At 43.9% G+C, this 15,000-nt stretch overlaps 2 protein-coding genes across 3 annotated transcripts in view; one reads left to right on the forward strand and one right to left on the reverse strand.

The window, feature by feature from the left end:
- The first annotated feature begins 4,257 nt into the window (after nucleotides 1-4,257).
- Nucleotides 4,258-8,526, forward strand: LOC138970391 (uncharacterized). Its single transcript, XM_070342841.1, has 2 exons — nucleotides 4,258-4,695; nucleotides 5,206-8,526. The coding sequence occupies exons 1-2, from the start codon at nucleotides 4,273-4,275 to the stop codon at nucleotides 7,504-7,506; spliced, it is 2,724 nt and encodes a 907-aa protein (XP_070198942.1). The 5' UTR covers nucleotides 4,258-4,272; the 3' UTR covers nucleotides 7,507-8,526.
- A 4,148-nt stretch (nucleotides 8,527-12,674) lies between these two features.
- The window catches only part of LOC138971789 (metalloprotease mig-17-like), a 46,763-nt gene continuing 44,437 nt past the window's right edge, over nucleotides 12,675-15,000 (reverse strand). For both annotated transcript variants that reach the window (XM_070344602.1, XM_070344601.1), the window contains one exon: nucleotides 12,675-14,938. In XM_070344602.1, the coding sequence (XP_070200703.1) occupies nucleotides 14,487-14,938 (452 nt within the window). In that variant the 3' untranslated portion in view covers nucleotides 12,675-14,486. The remainder of the gene's footprint in view (nucleotides 14,939-15,000) is intronic.

Here is a 15,000-nt window from a genome sequence, read left to right on the forward strand (position 1 = left end):
CTAAAGCGTGTAACATACAATCTTGCACACGTTTGCTTTAGTAGTGGCAAAGAAGGAAAGCGTGTGACATTACCCGCTATTACGAGCTAGTCGTGTGACAGAGAGTTTTCTTGCACACGAGACTGTAGATGTTTCACGACGGCTTTAGCCGGAGTGAAACAGCAGCAGTCGAGTGTGCAAGAAAACTCTCTGTCACACGACTAGCTCGTAATGGAGATTATGTCTCACAGCATAGGCATAGACAGATATAAATGAGTTTTTGGGGACGAAATAACAGGCACAAAACCAGACTGACAACACAATTGCCTTTTCACACATACCGTACACACGCATGCGCGCAAAAGATAGATCCAATTCGTTTCGTGTCTTTTTCTGGTTGAATGCATCTAACAAAGTATCAACCAACGTTTCTGAATCTTTCAATGAAAAAAAACTTTTTTTTTTAACCAAACAGCACAAACCAACGAAAGCTAAACACACAAACACACGCGCGCACTAACACAGATTGAATGCAAAGCGCGAACGAACACGGATAATTTTTGTAGGTCAGGTAGTGGGAAAGTCCACCCGAAATGTTCCACAGGGGAACTGGTTGTGTTTGGATTGTTCTTTTTCTCACAGTGATGTTGATGTTGTTTACAGTGCAGTTTTGAAAGAATATTTTCCGAATTTGGGGCACACTTTCGTCTTTCGGTTCGTTTATCTTGTCGAAGTAACATTCGAGTGTTTCTAAATCCAAACCTTCCATCACCGCTGGTGCAGATTAGACCTGCCTGACTGTCTGCGTGCGTGTTAGAGCTGAAGACGAAGCCTCAATCGCCAAAGCGTCACCCATCTGTAGGTTCTGAGCATCGGATGTACGTTGATACGTGGTAAGATCCGCACGGAACTGTCTATGCAACTTTTCCTAGTCACAAGTGTAAGGTTCGATCTTTTCTTTGCAATTTCGTCCTCTGTGTACGTAGCAAAACGTTTCACCATTTTCGGTTTTCGTTGCAGACGACGATAGTGAAAGTAGTACCTATTGTTTTGTTTTGACCTTTCGTATTTAGGGTTCTTCATTGAAGCTTGGTAAAGGGACCGTGTCGTGTAAGTGGAAAGTTGACGAAGCTTTTGAAAACAGAAATTGAATGAAGAAGAAAATGTGGCTTTCAGTTATATACAGGAGAACGGGGTTGGTGTTATTCTTTTACCGTCAAACACTTAGTACACAGATAAAACGTGATTGACTGACCAAGGCCTGTTGGCACACTATTCAGAATGCACGTAACAAAATGTAACAACGCTTTGATACCCATTTTTCTACGTTCGTGATCACTTGAAATGAATACTGAAAACATAAGTGTTTAAGGTAGTGACTGAATGTATGTAAAGGTAAAAATTTTCAGAAATAAATGCATAATCAAAATAATTGATTTCGGGATCAAAGCGTGTAACATACAATCTTGCACACGTTTGCTTTAGTAGTGGCAAAGAAGGAATGCGTGTGACATTACCCGCTATTACGAGCTAGTCGTGTGACAGAGTTTTCTTGCACACGAGACTGTAGATGTTTCACGACGGCTTTAGCCGGAGTGAAACAGCAGCAGTCGAGTGTGCAAGAACACTCTCTGTCACACGACTAGCTCGTAATGGCGATTATGTCTCACAGCTTCAACAGAGGAGAGAACAAACACGTTTTGCGTACTCACGCTTGATAAACCTAAACACAGGAGCAGCCATTGTGGAGAGATCTACTTTTTGACGAAAGTGAACGAACAACTATGAATGACGTCTCGGTATATGTGAATGACGTCACAGTCATCGTCACAGTCTGTATCTTTTGAAGCATTGCATTCTTCATGACGTCTTTCTGTGTCTGCATCCGCGAAATGTTTGTTCTTTCCGGGGTCTTTGTCATCTATGTTCAGAACTCTGTCCTTCTAGTTTCAGACTAACAGGCCTCCTGAGCGAGCCACTTTCCAAGGGAAGCTAAACTCGCGTATGGAAACAGTACTGTAGTCTGGGATGCCGTTTTCAGTATTCTCAGCGTTGAAGAATTTGTAAAGAGAAGACACGACAACAGCAGGAGAAATAAAAGTCGTGTGTGCATTTTGGGGCTTTTGGAGGGACGATTTCGAGTTTGAATCCGTTCTTGCACATGCTCCAAAGCGTGTAACATACAATCTTGCACACGTTTGCTTTAGTAGTGGCAAAGAAGGAAAGCGTGTGACAGTGAGATTTGTTGTGATTTCAACGAATCAGACCCCGCGGTTTGTTCTCGCCTGATTGGGTGACACCCACTTTCGCTTCGTGTACCTCAGCCCTGGTCACTGTGGGCTGAACAAAGACCATCAAGAGACATGGACTCAGTGACACAGCCCAATGTGAGTGTCGTTCAGAAATGTTGCACCCCTGACGAATAAATAACGAATAAATTACTCCACCCGAACATGAGCTTTTTACTGCCCACGCCAGGTGTACGCAACTTGTACTCCCTTTTCCCCTGTTTGGTCCTGGTGGTGGAAGGGGTGGAGGGAGGGTAGCGCGACATTCGTTTGCGCGAGATCACATAATGGAAATTATCCCTTCGCCCGCTTCCCATTTTCGCGTACGAGATTTCTACTGCAAGTGGACATTTGGGGAGTTAAAATTTCGTGGAGGGGGTAATTTTTTCGTCCCTTGGGGAGTGCTTTTCTCGTACGACAGGAGTACTCGGAGTACAAATTTCGTACGACATTTTTACTCCGGAGTCAATTTTTTCGTGGAGTATTTGTGTTACACCGGAAAAGGACAGGGAATTGATGTACAAGGAAGACAACCCTGGCTATCTTCGTAATTCGATTAGAACGAACCTCCGCAGCACTTGCTTCCCCTTAACAGCCAAAAAAACTGGGGAACATCTGCCAGTGTGTGTGTGTGTGTGTGTGTGTGTGTGTGTGTGTGTGTGTGTGTGTGTGTGTGTGTGTGTGTGTGTGTGTGTGTGTGTGTGTGTCGACACATTGTTTTTTTTACTTTCTTTTCCCACGACAGATATATTTATTTGAAACGTTGCTGACATCGGGGATCTACAATCTTTATTTGAAAACCTGAAGATTCCTAACTTGCTGACCAAGACCACCAAAATGTAAAAACGAGTCGAACAATGTCCTTTTGTCTGATGACGACGATGTAGCGTCCTCATAGACATAGGAAAAATCCTACATGTATGACGTAATATGCTGTGACGCAGATTCCTGGCGCACTTTTACAGGAAGAAGAACATGGCAAAAGGTAAGGTGAAGCTCATTTGCTTTGGCTTGTTTTTCCATACTTCAAAACTTCTGATACAGAGTGATTTCTTTGCGTAGACTATCAACACTTTCTACACTGCGTATACTTTAAATAATAATGTTATAATGCCACATAGTACATGTTCAAGCAATCATTCGGCTATACTGTGCAGAAGTCCCTTGGTAAACCCATCAACGCAAAACAAAAACGACAACAACACAACAGCAGCAGCAGCAGCAGCAACAAGACAATCATGCAATCATTCGGCTATACTGTGTACAAGTCCCAAGCTAAAACCATCAACGCAAAACAACAACAACAACAACACATCAGCAGCAGCAGCAGCAGCAGCAACAAGACGATCAAGAAGAAAGAAAGAAAACCCAATGCGGCTGTGTCCTTCCGAAACGAAGGGTTTGCTCGCGTGTAAAATGTGACCCTCCACCACGGAATGAGTCGCATGTCACCTTTTCATGATTTTCATATTTTTACATTTTCTTAAAGAGTTTTTTTATTCTCTATCCAGTGGTGAAAACCGTTTTAGAAAAGAGTGAAAACTTTTCGAGTTATAAGCCTGTGATTAAGGTGGCCCTCAAACTGTTACCAGACACTCCCCGGACTTAATATTATTAAGCCTAGCGCAGAACCGCGCGAGGTGACATGCGACTCATTTCGTGGTGGAGGGTCACAAATAGGTAAAGAAACACACGTACACAAGTAGCCACCGAGTAGCCCCAGAATAGTTTGTACGGCAAGAAAATATCAACAGAAAGCAAATCGCATGAGCAGCGAAAATGAGTAGAAAGTTGTGTGGTTATACATTTCAAAACACAGTAGTGAGCCCCGAAACACTGCAGAACCTATAATTTCTTCATTTTGCCAATATTTATTGACTCTTTGCCTTCAGTTCGGCTTGTAACACTCCTTCAAACTGGCTTCAAACCGGACCTCGGCCTTTGAATAAGACAATCAACCATAGTTTCCAACGTCTACTGTTACAGTCTTCCATCTTCAATCACCATGCCTGTTTCAACATTTTCTGCCGACGGAAGGATCACCAGCCAGTCCGTCCCTGTGACCACTAACACGTCAGAGCCGTTCGACTACCTCGGTTCTACTGTCACCAAATTCACAGAGGAAGAAGCAGAAGCTGCCCTCGTAGGCGAACCCATCAACCCTATCGCGCGCATCGTCTTTCTCGTGGCGGCCTTGACAATAGCTATCGTAGGGGTGGTGGGTTCAGGAAGCCTCCTCTATATGATCCACAAGCACTGGAAAAATTCCAACCACAACGTGTTCATCGCTAGCCTCGCCTTGGCCGACCTCCTCATCCTGGGGTACTGGTGGCCTTTCTTCTGCGTCGACCTCATCGTCGACTTCCACCCTGTTGCCAATCAGAAACACTGTCAGATCAATGCTGTCATCAGTGTCGCGCTGTCTTTGGTGGGTTGGATTGTGTGTATGTGTGTGTGTCTGTGTCTGTGTCTGTGTGTGTGTTTGTGTGTCTGTCTGTGTCTGTCTGTGTGCATGTGTGCGTGCGTGCGTGCGTGTGTGTGTGTGTGTCCGTGCGTGTGTATTTATAAGTGTGTGTGTGTGTGTGTGTGTGTGTGTGTGTGTGTGTGCGTGCGTGTGTGTGTGCGTGCGTGCATTCGTAGGCGTGTGTGTGTGTGTGCGTGTGTGCGTGTGTGTGTGCGTGTGTGTGTGTGTGTGTGTGTGACGGAGAGACAGAGAGGGACATGAGTGTGTACGTTTCTGGATGTCTGTCGGTCGCCGTGTGTGTTTGGCTGTGTAGTCTGTGTACGTTCGTGTTCATTATTCTAATGTGCTTGAAAGTGAAGCTTGACATCAAACTCAACAAAAACCATTTGTTTTGTTAATCCATAAATGTTCGACACACACAAAATGAAGAAGAAGAAAAACCTGATTTAGATCGCATCTACGTATTCATTTCAGGTGTACGTGACGTCATTAATCATGGTGACGCTGAACCGCTTTATGCTGGTCTGTCATTCCCGCCGCTACGAGCAGTGTTTCTCGCCCAAAACAACCGTTCTAGGCGTGATAGCTCTGTGGGTCGGAAGCATCGCCAGTGCCATCATCCCTGTTTACGGCACAACGGTAGTCTACAGATACGATGCCATAACAAGGACATGTACTTTTAAAAAACTCGGGCAAGGCTATTTAGACAGCCTGCTCACCATGCTGTATTTCGCCGTCCCGCTCTGTCTAATCGGCTTCTTCAACTTCCGTATCTATCGCTTCTGGAACCGAGCTAATGTTAAACTGGCTCAGCGCGGCTCGATAATAGATCCGCCTTCCACAGACTGTCCGACGAGAAAAGGCTCCATCTCGCTGCAGGAGAAGGGCACGCAGCAGACCGATTCGGCTTCCAAGCTGAGCCGAATAGACGAAAAATCGTTCGCGTTAAGCTTTGAGGACAATAGTACTGTTCAGACGCCCGAATGCACGTGTTGTGAGCCCAGCAGTACTTGCCGTTGTCATTCGTCGTCTCCAACCAATAAATTCACCATACCGGCCGCAGCGGTTACTTTCCTCTATGATTCCCCGTCAGGTAAAACCACCAGACGCTCCGTATCGTCTGTCGGGTCCTCGTACCAACCCAGACAGACAGAGCTGACGCCTGCATTCACGATCGAAAGTAGCGTAGATGCATCGACTCCGAGAACCCCCGTTCCACGAGCGGTCACGCGCAAACCAGGACCGTCACGTTGTCGCACCCCCAGCCCTCTATCTCGCAGCTATTGCACCAAACTGCGAAGACTGAGCCCTTCAGCCATTACTTCGGCTTCTGATCCTGGAAAGAACAGCACATCGACTGACGGCAGAACAGAAATCACAAAGACAACAGAACGGTCTTCCGCTGAATCTGAGTCAGAGTCAGTCAAGACTTTCTTCATTCCTGTGATCAGCATGGAAGAGCCAAGACCACTGCCCAATGTCCTACCTTTCTTGGCTTTAACTCAGGAGAGAGACGATGTCTCCATCAAGTCCAGAGCGGACACAGAGGATACGGACAGGGCTTCGTCCATCGTGTCATCCACTATCAACCCTCGGGCCAAGTCCCTGTGGCTGCCTGCAGATACCGGTGCACAAAGTGGGTGTTCTTCTGCCACCGCATTGCGCAAAGGGTCAGTGAAAACTTTCGACATTGAGGAATCAGGCTCCGCGAGTTTCAAGAAAAAGAAAAAAGACAGCAAAGCGCCGAAAAAATCGTCTTTAGCAAAAGGCAATAAAAACAAAAATGCCTACGTGAACATGGACTTCTTCCGTGATGATCCTTCAAACTTGGGTGGATCTCTTTCTTCAGATGTTCACATACACCCCACGTATCCTAGGCCGTTTTCTATGATGATGCTCCATTACCAAGCCCCAGAAACATCGACACAGTCGGAAGGAACAGATCCACATCAGTCCCAAACAACGCCATATCAAGAAATAACAATTGACACACCAAATGATCATATTTCTATTACGCAAAATTCTCAGAAAATGCGGATCCTAGATTCGGACGCGGATTCTTCTATGTGCGGTAAAAAGTGTCAGCCAATAAGCACAGCCTTCCTGACACGATTCACATCAGCTATCCTTATCCCAACTCGCACGAGCTTGCAGTTCCTAGCCGTCAAACGGCGCTTCCTAAGCTCTGGGGACTCGGGGCAACAGAAATGCTCCATGATGGAACAGCGGATCGCCGCAATGGCGAAACGGATCGAGAAGAGAGAGAAAGCGGTTGTTCGCTCCTTGCTAGCTGTGTCCTTGCTAGCCGCTATCGCCTTCATCCCGTACGGGGCGGTGCGCCTGGTCGCAGAGTTCGTGGACTTGCCACCTGAGCTCTACATCAGCGTCAACCTCTTCTTCTGCCTCAACGCCGCGCTCAACTGGGTGGTGTACGGCGTCATGAACCCCACCTTCCGCGACAGCTACTGCCACATGTTCCATCGCCTGTTTCACGTCTGTGCGGACAAAGAGAAGTTTCTACACACGCCTGGCCCCAAGGTGTCAGTCCACAGCTCACTGTCTCCCGAACATGATCGCGACATCTTTAACACCCCTTCTCTCTCCGCCTCTGGCTTCCGTTCGCGCTCCTCCGTTAACATTGGAATCAGGGGCCTCGGTGCGTCTGCTGGGGCTCTGACCTTTCCCGCGGGAGAGGTCTCTCTTCTCAAATCACGTGTGGATTGTGATAACTGTGGATATTGTAGAGCCTCGCCGAGTGTCGGCACCCAAGTCTGACCTATGAAGCTGCTTCGGTGTGTAGGACTCATAAAGCTGCTTCGGTGTGTAGGACCCATGAAGCTGCTTGGGTGTATGACCCATGAAGCTGCTTCGGTGTGTAGGACCAATGAAGCTGCTTGGGTGTGTAGGACCAATGAAGCTGTTTCGGTGTGTAGGACCAATGAAGCTGTTTCGTTGTGTAGGACCAATGAAGCTGTTTCGGTGTGCAGGACCTATGAAGCTGCTTCGGTGTGTAGGACCAATGAAGCTGTTTCGGTGTGTAGGACCAATGAAGCTGTTTCGGTGTGTAGGACCAATGAAGCTGTTTCGGTGTGTAGGACCAATGAAGCTGCTTCAGTGTGTAGGACCAATGAAGCTGCTCTTGGTGTGTAGGACCAATGAAGCTGCTTCGGTGTATAGGACCCATGAAGCTGCTTCGTTGTGTAGAACCAATGCAATGAAGCTGCTTCGTTGTGTAGGACCAGTGAAGCTGCTTCGGTGTGTAGGACCCATGAAGCTGCTTTGGTGTGTAGGACCAATGAAGCTGCTCTCGGTGTGTAGGACCAATGAAGCTGCTCTCGGTGTGTAGGACCAATGAAGCTGCTTCGGTGTGTAGGACCCATGAAGCTGCTTCGTTGTGTAGGACCAATGCAATGAAGCTGCTTCGTTGTGTAGGACCAATGAAGCTGCTTCGGTGTGTAGTACTAATGAAGCTGCTTCAGTGTGTAGGACCAATGAAGCTGCTTCGGTGTGTAGGACCAATGAAGCTGCTTCGGTGTGTAGTACCAATGAAGCTGCTTCGGTGTGTTGGACCCATGAAGCTGCTTCGGTGTGTAGGACCCATGAAGCTGCTTCGGTGTGTAGGACCCATGAAGCTGCTTCGGTGTGTAGGACCAATGAAGCTGCTTCGGTGTGTAGTACCAATGAAGTTGCTTCGGTGTGTAGGACCCATGAAGCTGCTTTTTGTGTTTTGACTAGTTTTGACTAAATGTTTTAACGTAGAGGGGGGAATCGAGACGAGGGTCGGGGTGTGTGTGTGTGTGTGTGTGTGTGTGTGTGGGTGTGGGTGTGGGTGTATGTGTGCGTGTGTGTGTGTGTGTGTGTGTGTGTGTGTGTACACAGAGATTCTGAGTATGGCATCTCCAGACTTTTTTTCATTTTTTACATTTAGTCAAGTTTTGACTAAATGGTTTAACATAGAGGGGGAATCGAAACGAGGGTCGTGGTGTATGTATGTGTGTGTGTATGTGTGTGTGTGTGCGTGCGTGCGTGCGTGCGTGTAGAGCGATTAAGACCAAACTACTGGACCGATCTTTATTAAATTTGACATGAGAGTTCCTGGGATTGATATCCCTGAACGTTTTTTTCGTTTTTTCGATAAATACCTTTGATGACGTCATATCCTGCTTTTTGTAAAAGTTGAGGCGGCACTTTTACGCCCTCATTTTTCAACCAAATTGGTTGAAATTTTGGTCAAGTAATGTTCGACAAAGGCCGGACTTCGGTATTGCATTTCAGCTTGGTGGCTTAACAATTAATTAATGACTTTGGTCATTAAAAATCTGAAAATTGTTAAAAAAAACTTATATAAAACGATCCAAATTTACGTTCATCTTATTCTCCATCATTTTCTGATTCCAAAAACATATAAATATGTTATATTTGGATTAAAAACAAGCTCTGAAAATTAAAAATATAAAAATTATTATCAAAATTAAATTGTCGAAATCAATTTAAAAACACTTTCATTTTATTCCTTGTCGGTTCCTGATTCCAAAAACATATAGATATGATATGTTTGGATTGAAAACACGCTCAGAAAGTTAAAACGAAGAGAGGTACAGAAAAGCGTGCTATCCAACTCAACTCAACTCAACTCAAATTTATTAATCCATATGGAAACTACATTGTAACAATACTCTTTTCCAATCAAAAGAATAAGAATGCATAATAAAAAAAATTAAAAAAACATCATAAGAAAATAAGTGAATATGATTATTATGAGTATGATCACAGTCTCACTAACGCAAACAGTCATCCGTCAAGTCAAGTCTGCCAACACACAACTCACTTACACAACAACAACAGCAATACAATTTAACAAAAACCATAATTCCAATAACAAAAAGACGTCCGAGAGTCCACCTCCACATCCACGCACACACAAGGTATACAAAGCACCACATGTCAACTAGAACACCGCACATTTGAACTACATGTACGATAATACAGTTACTAAAAATACATACATTACAGATAACCCAGCAACAGAGTACAGTAATAATATGACAGAGAAACATGATAGAGGCCTCTAACATGTGATTGGTTGAAAGCATGGATAGCTCTGGGAACAAAAGAATTGCGGAAACGTGACGTTCTAGCAACCATAGCCCTCAGTCTACCACTCCTGTCAATGCGTCGAGAGTCAAATTCAGGTTTCAGTGGGTGTGTCTCGTCAGCCAAAATTGAGGTCAGTCGGTCAGTCAGTCGTCTCTGGCAAACTGATTCAATGGTCTCTTGTTTCCTGCCTACAACAGATCCAGCCTTCTTGACTAGCTTTTCTAGCCTGTCACTATCCTGTTTACTAAGGTTACCCCCCCAGCACACACATGCATATGTCAACACGCTACCAACAGTGGACAGATAGAACATCTGCAGGATGTCATTACGAACAGAGAACGATCTAAGCTTCCTTAGACAGTACATGCGCGTGTGCGCTTTCTTCAAGATTTGGTCAGTGTTGGCATGCCAAGACAGCTTGTTGTCGATCACTACACCTAGGTAGCGATAGCTTTCAACCTGTTCGACTTCAACACCAGCTATCACGATAGGCTTGTGTGCTACCTTTTTTCTTCTAGTGTCAAAGATCATTTCTTTAGTTTTTCCTGTGTTCAAGTCCAGGTAATTCTCGTCGCACCAGTCCACAAAGCTGCTAACTTCTTGTCTGTAGTGTGTGTCATTGTCGTCAGTAATCTGTCCTGTAAGTCCAGTATCGTCAGCAAATTTGTCGATGAAGCACGACCCGTGAGAACTCCTGCAGTCAGCAGTATACAGGGAGAACAGAAAAGGTGACAATACTGTTCCCTGCGGAGCTCCTGTGTTGGTATTCAGTACACTAGATAGCACGGTCTGCGGAGCACCAGTGTTTGTGTTCGGGCCATTAGATGGTACTATACCAGCCCTAACAAACTGGGGTCGGTTGGTCAGATAGTCTGTGACCCACAATACAGTTGGAACGCTAATTTTCATCTTCAGTAGCTTTTCAGCAAGAAGGTGAGGCTGTATCGTATTGAACGCGCTAGAAAAGTCAAAAAACATCAGTCTAACACATGCTCCAGGTTTATCCAGATGAGAATAGATACTGTGCAACACATGTAAAACGGCATCCTCAACACTTCTACCCTTTCTATAGGCAAACTGCCACGGATCCATAAACTCCGCGGTAAGCACCTGAAGCTTCACTAATACTAGTCGCTCAAGAACCTTCATGACAGCAGACGTCAATGCTACAGGTCGCAGGTCGTTCATCACTTTGACCGGGGTTTTCTTTGGAACTGGGACGATGCAAGATGTTTTCCAAAGGGATGGGATTTTTGACTGTGACAGAGACATGTTGAAAATCACAGTGAGAATTGAGCAAAGCTGCTCAGCACAAAAATGTAGGACTTTTGGTGTAATACCATCCGGGCCTGCTGCCTTCTTAGCATTAGACTTCTTGAGCTGTTTCACAACATCTTCCTCAGTCACAGACATGATTTCGCCCTGCTCATTCATAGGAGTGTTCACGAGTCGATCGGTCAGTTCAGTCCTGGTCTGGCTGAAATCATGCCTGTCAAACCGTTTGTAAAACGCATTGAGATCGTTCACATCATAGTCACTTGGAACAGAGCCACCCTTGCCACTACCCTTCTTACCCGTGTACCCACTCATCATCTTCATACCCTCCCACACCCTCTTCATATTGTTGTCCTTGAAATTTTCTTCTATTTTCTCTTTATATTGTCTCTTCCCTTCCTGTATCACAGTATTCAGCTTCTTCTGTATGTTCTTTCGTTTTTCTTTGTCCTGAAAGTTCATTTTCTTCTCATTTATGATAGCCTTGATGTCCTTAGTAATCCTACCCCGCTCTTCTTGTCAATTTCACTGCCTTTGCCATGAGCGGTGGACTGACGATGCTACGAGTAAACGGTCATGCTGAAAAGTTGCATTGCGTTCAGTTTCATTCTGTGAGTTCGACAGCTACTTGACTAAATGTATTTTCGCCTTACGCGACTTGTTTTATAAATGTCTTTGATGACGTCATATCCAGCTTGTCGTGAAAGTTGAGGAAGTACTGTCACGCTCTCATTTTTAAACCAAATTGGTTGAAATTTTGGTCAAGTAATCTTCGACGAATCCCGGACTTTGGTATTGCATTTGAGCTTGGAGGCTTACAAATTAATTCATGAGTTTTTTCGCAAACAGATTTAGAATTGATTGTATCGTATTCTTCATCACATTCTGAATCTAAAAGTATATACATATATGTCATGTTTACTTTTAAAATGTGATCACAATTAACGAAAATAGATTAATTAGTCTTACGATTAAAATTTAAGAAATCGATCAAAAAATAATTTCATCTTGTTTTTTATCATTTCCTGATTCCAAAAACATATAGATATGATCTACGCTACCGCGCTATTCTGGCGTGTCAATGTCACTGCGTTTAGAACGTGGGAGGTGAGCGATTTCCTTCTCGCAGTGATTGACGAAGCTGTACTGTCTTGGTGAAAAAAAATGCAGTGCGTTCAGTTTCATTCTGTGAGTTCGACAGCTTGACTAAATGTTGTAATTTCGCCTTACGCGACTCGTTTTCTTTCTTTCTTTCTTTCTTTCTCTTCTTTTTTGTGTATTTGCTTGTTTGTCTATTTTGTTTGTTTGTTTGTTTGTTTGTTGCCACGTGAGTGGCAGTTTACTTCAAGTTTTTCCTCATCCCCAGTCAGCTCTTCAGGTAAATGCCTGTTTTCGATTAGAAACACACACACACACACACACACACACACACACACACACACACACACACACACACACACACGCACGCACACACACACACACACACACACACACACACACACACACACACACACACACACACACACACACACGTTGTTCGATGTACAGACATACAGAACATACGACAACACTTTTCTTCGTGACAGGATTCGTTACTTTTCTTCGGTAATTCTGATTTTGATCACACCATAAAATACGACATTTAAAGACACATGATTGAAGAAAGAAAAACTACTCGAGCCACAGGAAATGGGAATTTGTAAATATTTTCCTTCCCTAAAGACAAAAAAAACCAACATACACACATCAAAGCACAACAGACGAATACACGACGTTAACCAAGAGCAAACCATCAAAACAAAACCACTCGACGCATCTTCACTGTTTCACAAGTTATCTCTCTACAGTCGTCGAATTTCACAAATTCTAAACAGTAAATAGAGTCAATGACAACAACAAAGGTAAATCTCGCCTAATCTCCACACTGATAAGTGGGCGTGACAGTCTTCAACAGATGCAATGGCGTGTGGGTGTGTTCGTGTGAGTGTGTGTGTGTGTGTGTGTGTGTGTGTGTGTGTGGGTGTTTTTTGGTGTTGTTTTTGTGTGGTTGTTTTCTTTTTCTGTCTTTTTTTTTGTTTTTTTTTAATTTGCCAAGCACATTATTGTGGGGCTTTTTATCAAAAAAAATTCAACCATCCGTCTACAACGTATCATCATTCATCCTTCAACATTTACACAATACTGAAATATCTCAACGCTAATTTATATCCTAACATCACATTTATATCAATAGGCCTACCATATCTATACTTACTGATACACATTTTTGAAATGAGCAAAATATGATTATTAATTTTGTTTATGGGGGTTTGCACTTCTGGAGAATAACCAAACAATACATCTTTTTCTGTTAATATAATATTTTCTCCCGTATTGACAAATATACATCTTCTAACATTTTCCCAAAACAATTTCATTTTTATTTATTTATTTTGGTGAGCTTATATAGCGCGAACCACAAGTGCTCTCCGCGCTTTACATATTAATTTCTGCCGTGTGAAGTGTTCAATATAATCCATTTCATTACAAAGACTACATAAACTATTTTCTTTTAACTTCATTTTATGCAATAAAATATTTGTGGGATAAATATTATGTAAAATTTTCCATTGGAGTAACTTTTTTTATTTGTTGAATTCATTTTCTTAATGGTTGATATAGGTGACTGTCACGGAATTCATTCAGCTAAAAGTTCTAACTTTACATCCCCCCCCCCACACACCTTCTCCCTCTCTCTCTCTCTCTCTCTCTCTCTCTCTCTCTCTCTCTCTCTCTCTCTCTCTCTCTCTCTCTCTTACCAACGACGCCTTTTGGCGATGATGAACCTGTTGAGTTCACGAAGTAAAACAGCGTACACAGTCAATGGCAACAAAATAACAACCAAATCTTGAGGCACCTGCACAGACCCGCATGTTGTCAAACATTACATTCTTTGCCAGATTTGGTGAATGTGTTTTTGAAGGTGCAATTTCTGGTTGTGTAGCTGTTGATTTTACACAGGAAATAGAGCAAAAGACAACGAAATAGTAACCAAATATCGACACATCTTCACAGATACACAATATGCAGCCCGGAAAGTCCAACAAAAGGTAAACTCGTCTTTGGCGAGTGATTCTGAAAATGTACTCGCCAGAGAGCAAGCTTTACTAGCCAAACCAACAATTTGTTTGAGCAACTATACTCGCACTTGGCGAGTAGATGAACATTTCTACTCGCCAGTTACATGTTTCTACTCGCCATAGCGAGTAAAATCCTCGCCACTTTCAGGCCTGAATATGTCACTCTAAAGTTCCAACGTGGGCCTTACACCGCTAGACATGATTACAGGTGGTTTTGGAAATTGTGATTGCTGGTAGGCTAATCATTGCACTCAGTTATAGAATTCACGAAGCAAAAGCAGCAAAGAGAGTCAACGACAGCAAAATAACAACCACATTTCGACGCATCTCTGCTGATCCACACGTTGTCACTCCCAATAGCGGCTTACACTCCTTCACAGGTTTGGCGGTGGTTTGGGACGTTTGAGTAGCTGGTGGTGTACTTGTCTTGCCTGATGCACTCGACGGCACTGCTTTTGTTGTTGAAGCAGCTAGTGGTGTACTTATTTTGCTTGATGCACTCGACGGCACTGCTTTTGTTGTTGAAGCAGCTAGTGGTGTACTTATTTTGCTTGATGAACTTGACGGCACTGCTTTTGTTGTTGAAGCTGTTTGGTTTTTGATCCTTTCGTCCACGTCATTGCAGGTCTTGCAGCAGCTTTTCCTCAGCGACTGGCTGCATGCCACGGATCTGGTTTCCACGTTTTTACAATTAGTGCAGTCACCGTACGGACACACTGTAAACAAAGAGAATTATTTTTGAGTCACTTGAGAAAAAGTGACTCTATGTAATCGGTCA

This window comes from Littorina saxatilis, linkage group LG7 (assembly GCF_037325665.1).
Source record: "Littorina saxatilis isolate snail1 linkage group LG7, US_GU_Lsax_2.0, whole genome shotgun sequence".
In the NCBI taxonomy this organism is placed as follows: Eukaryota; Metazoa; Mollusca; class Gastropoda; order Littorinimorpha; family Littorinidae; genus Littorina; species Littorina saxatilis.

Coding starts and splice junctions, on each gene's coding strand:
- LOC138970391 (XM_070342841.1), top strand. CDS start 4,273: ATGCCTGTTTCAACATTTTCTGCCGACGGAAGGATCACCAGCCAGTCC. Junction 4,696..5,205: donor TCAGTGTCGCGCTGTCTTTG/GTGGGTTGGATT, acceptor TATTCATTTCAG/GTGTACGTGACGTCATTAAT.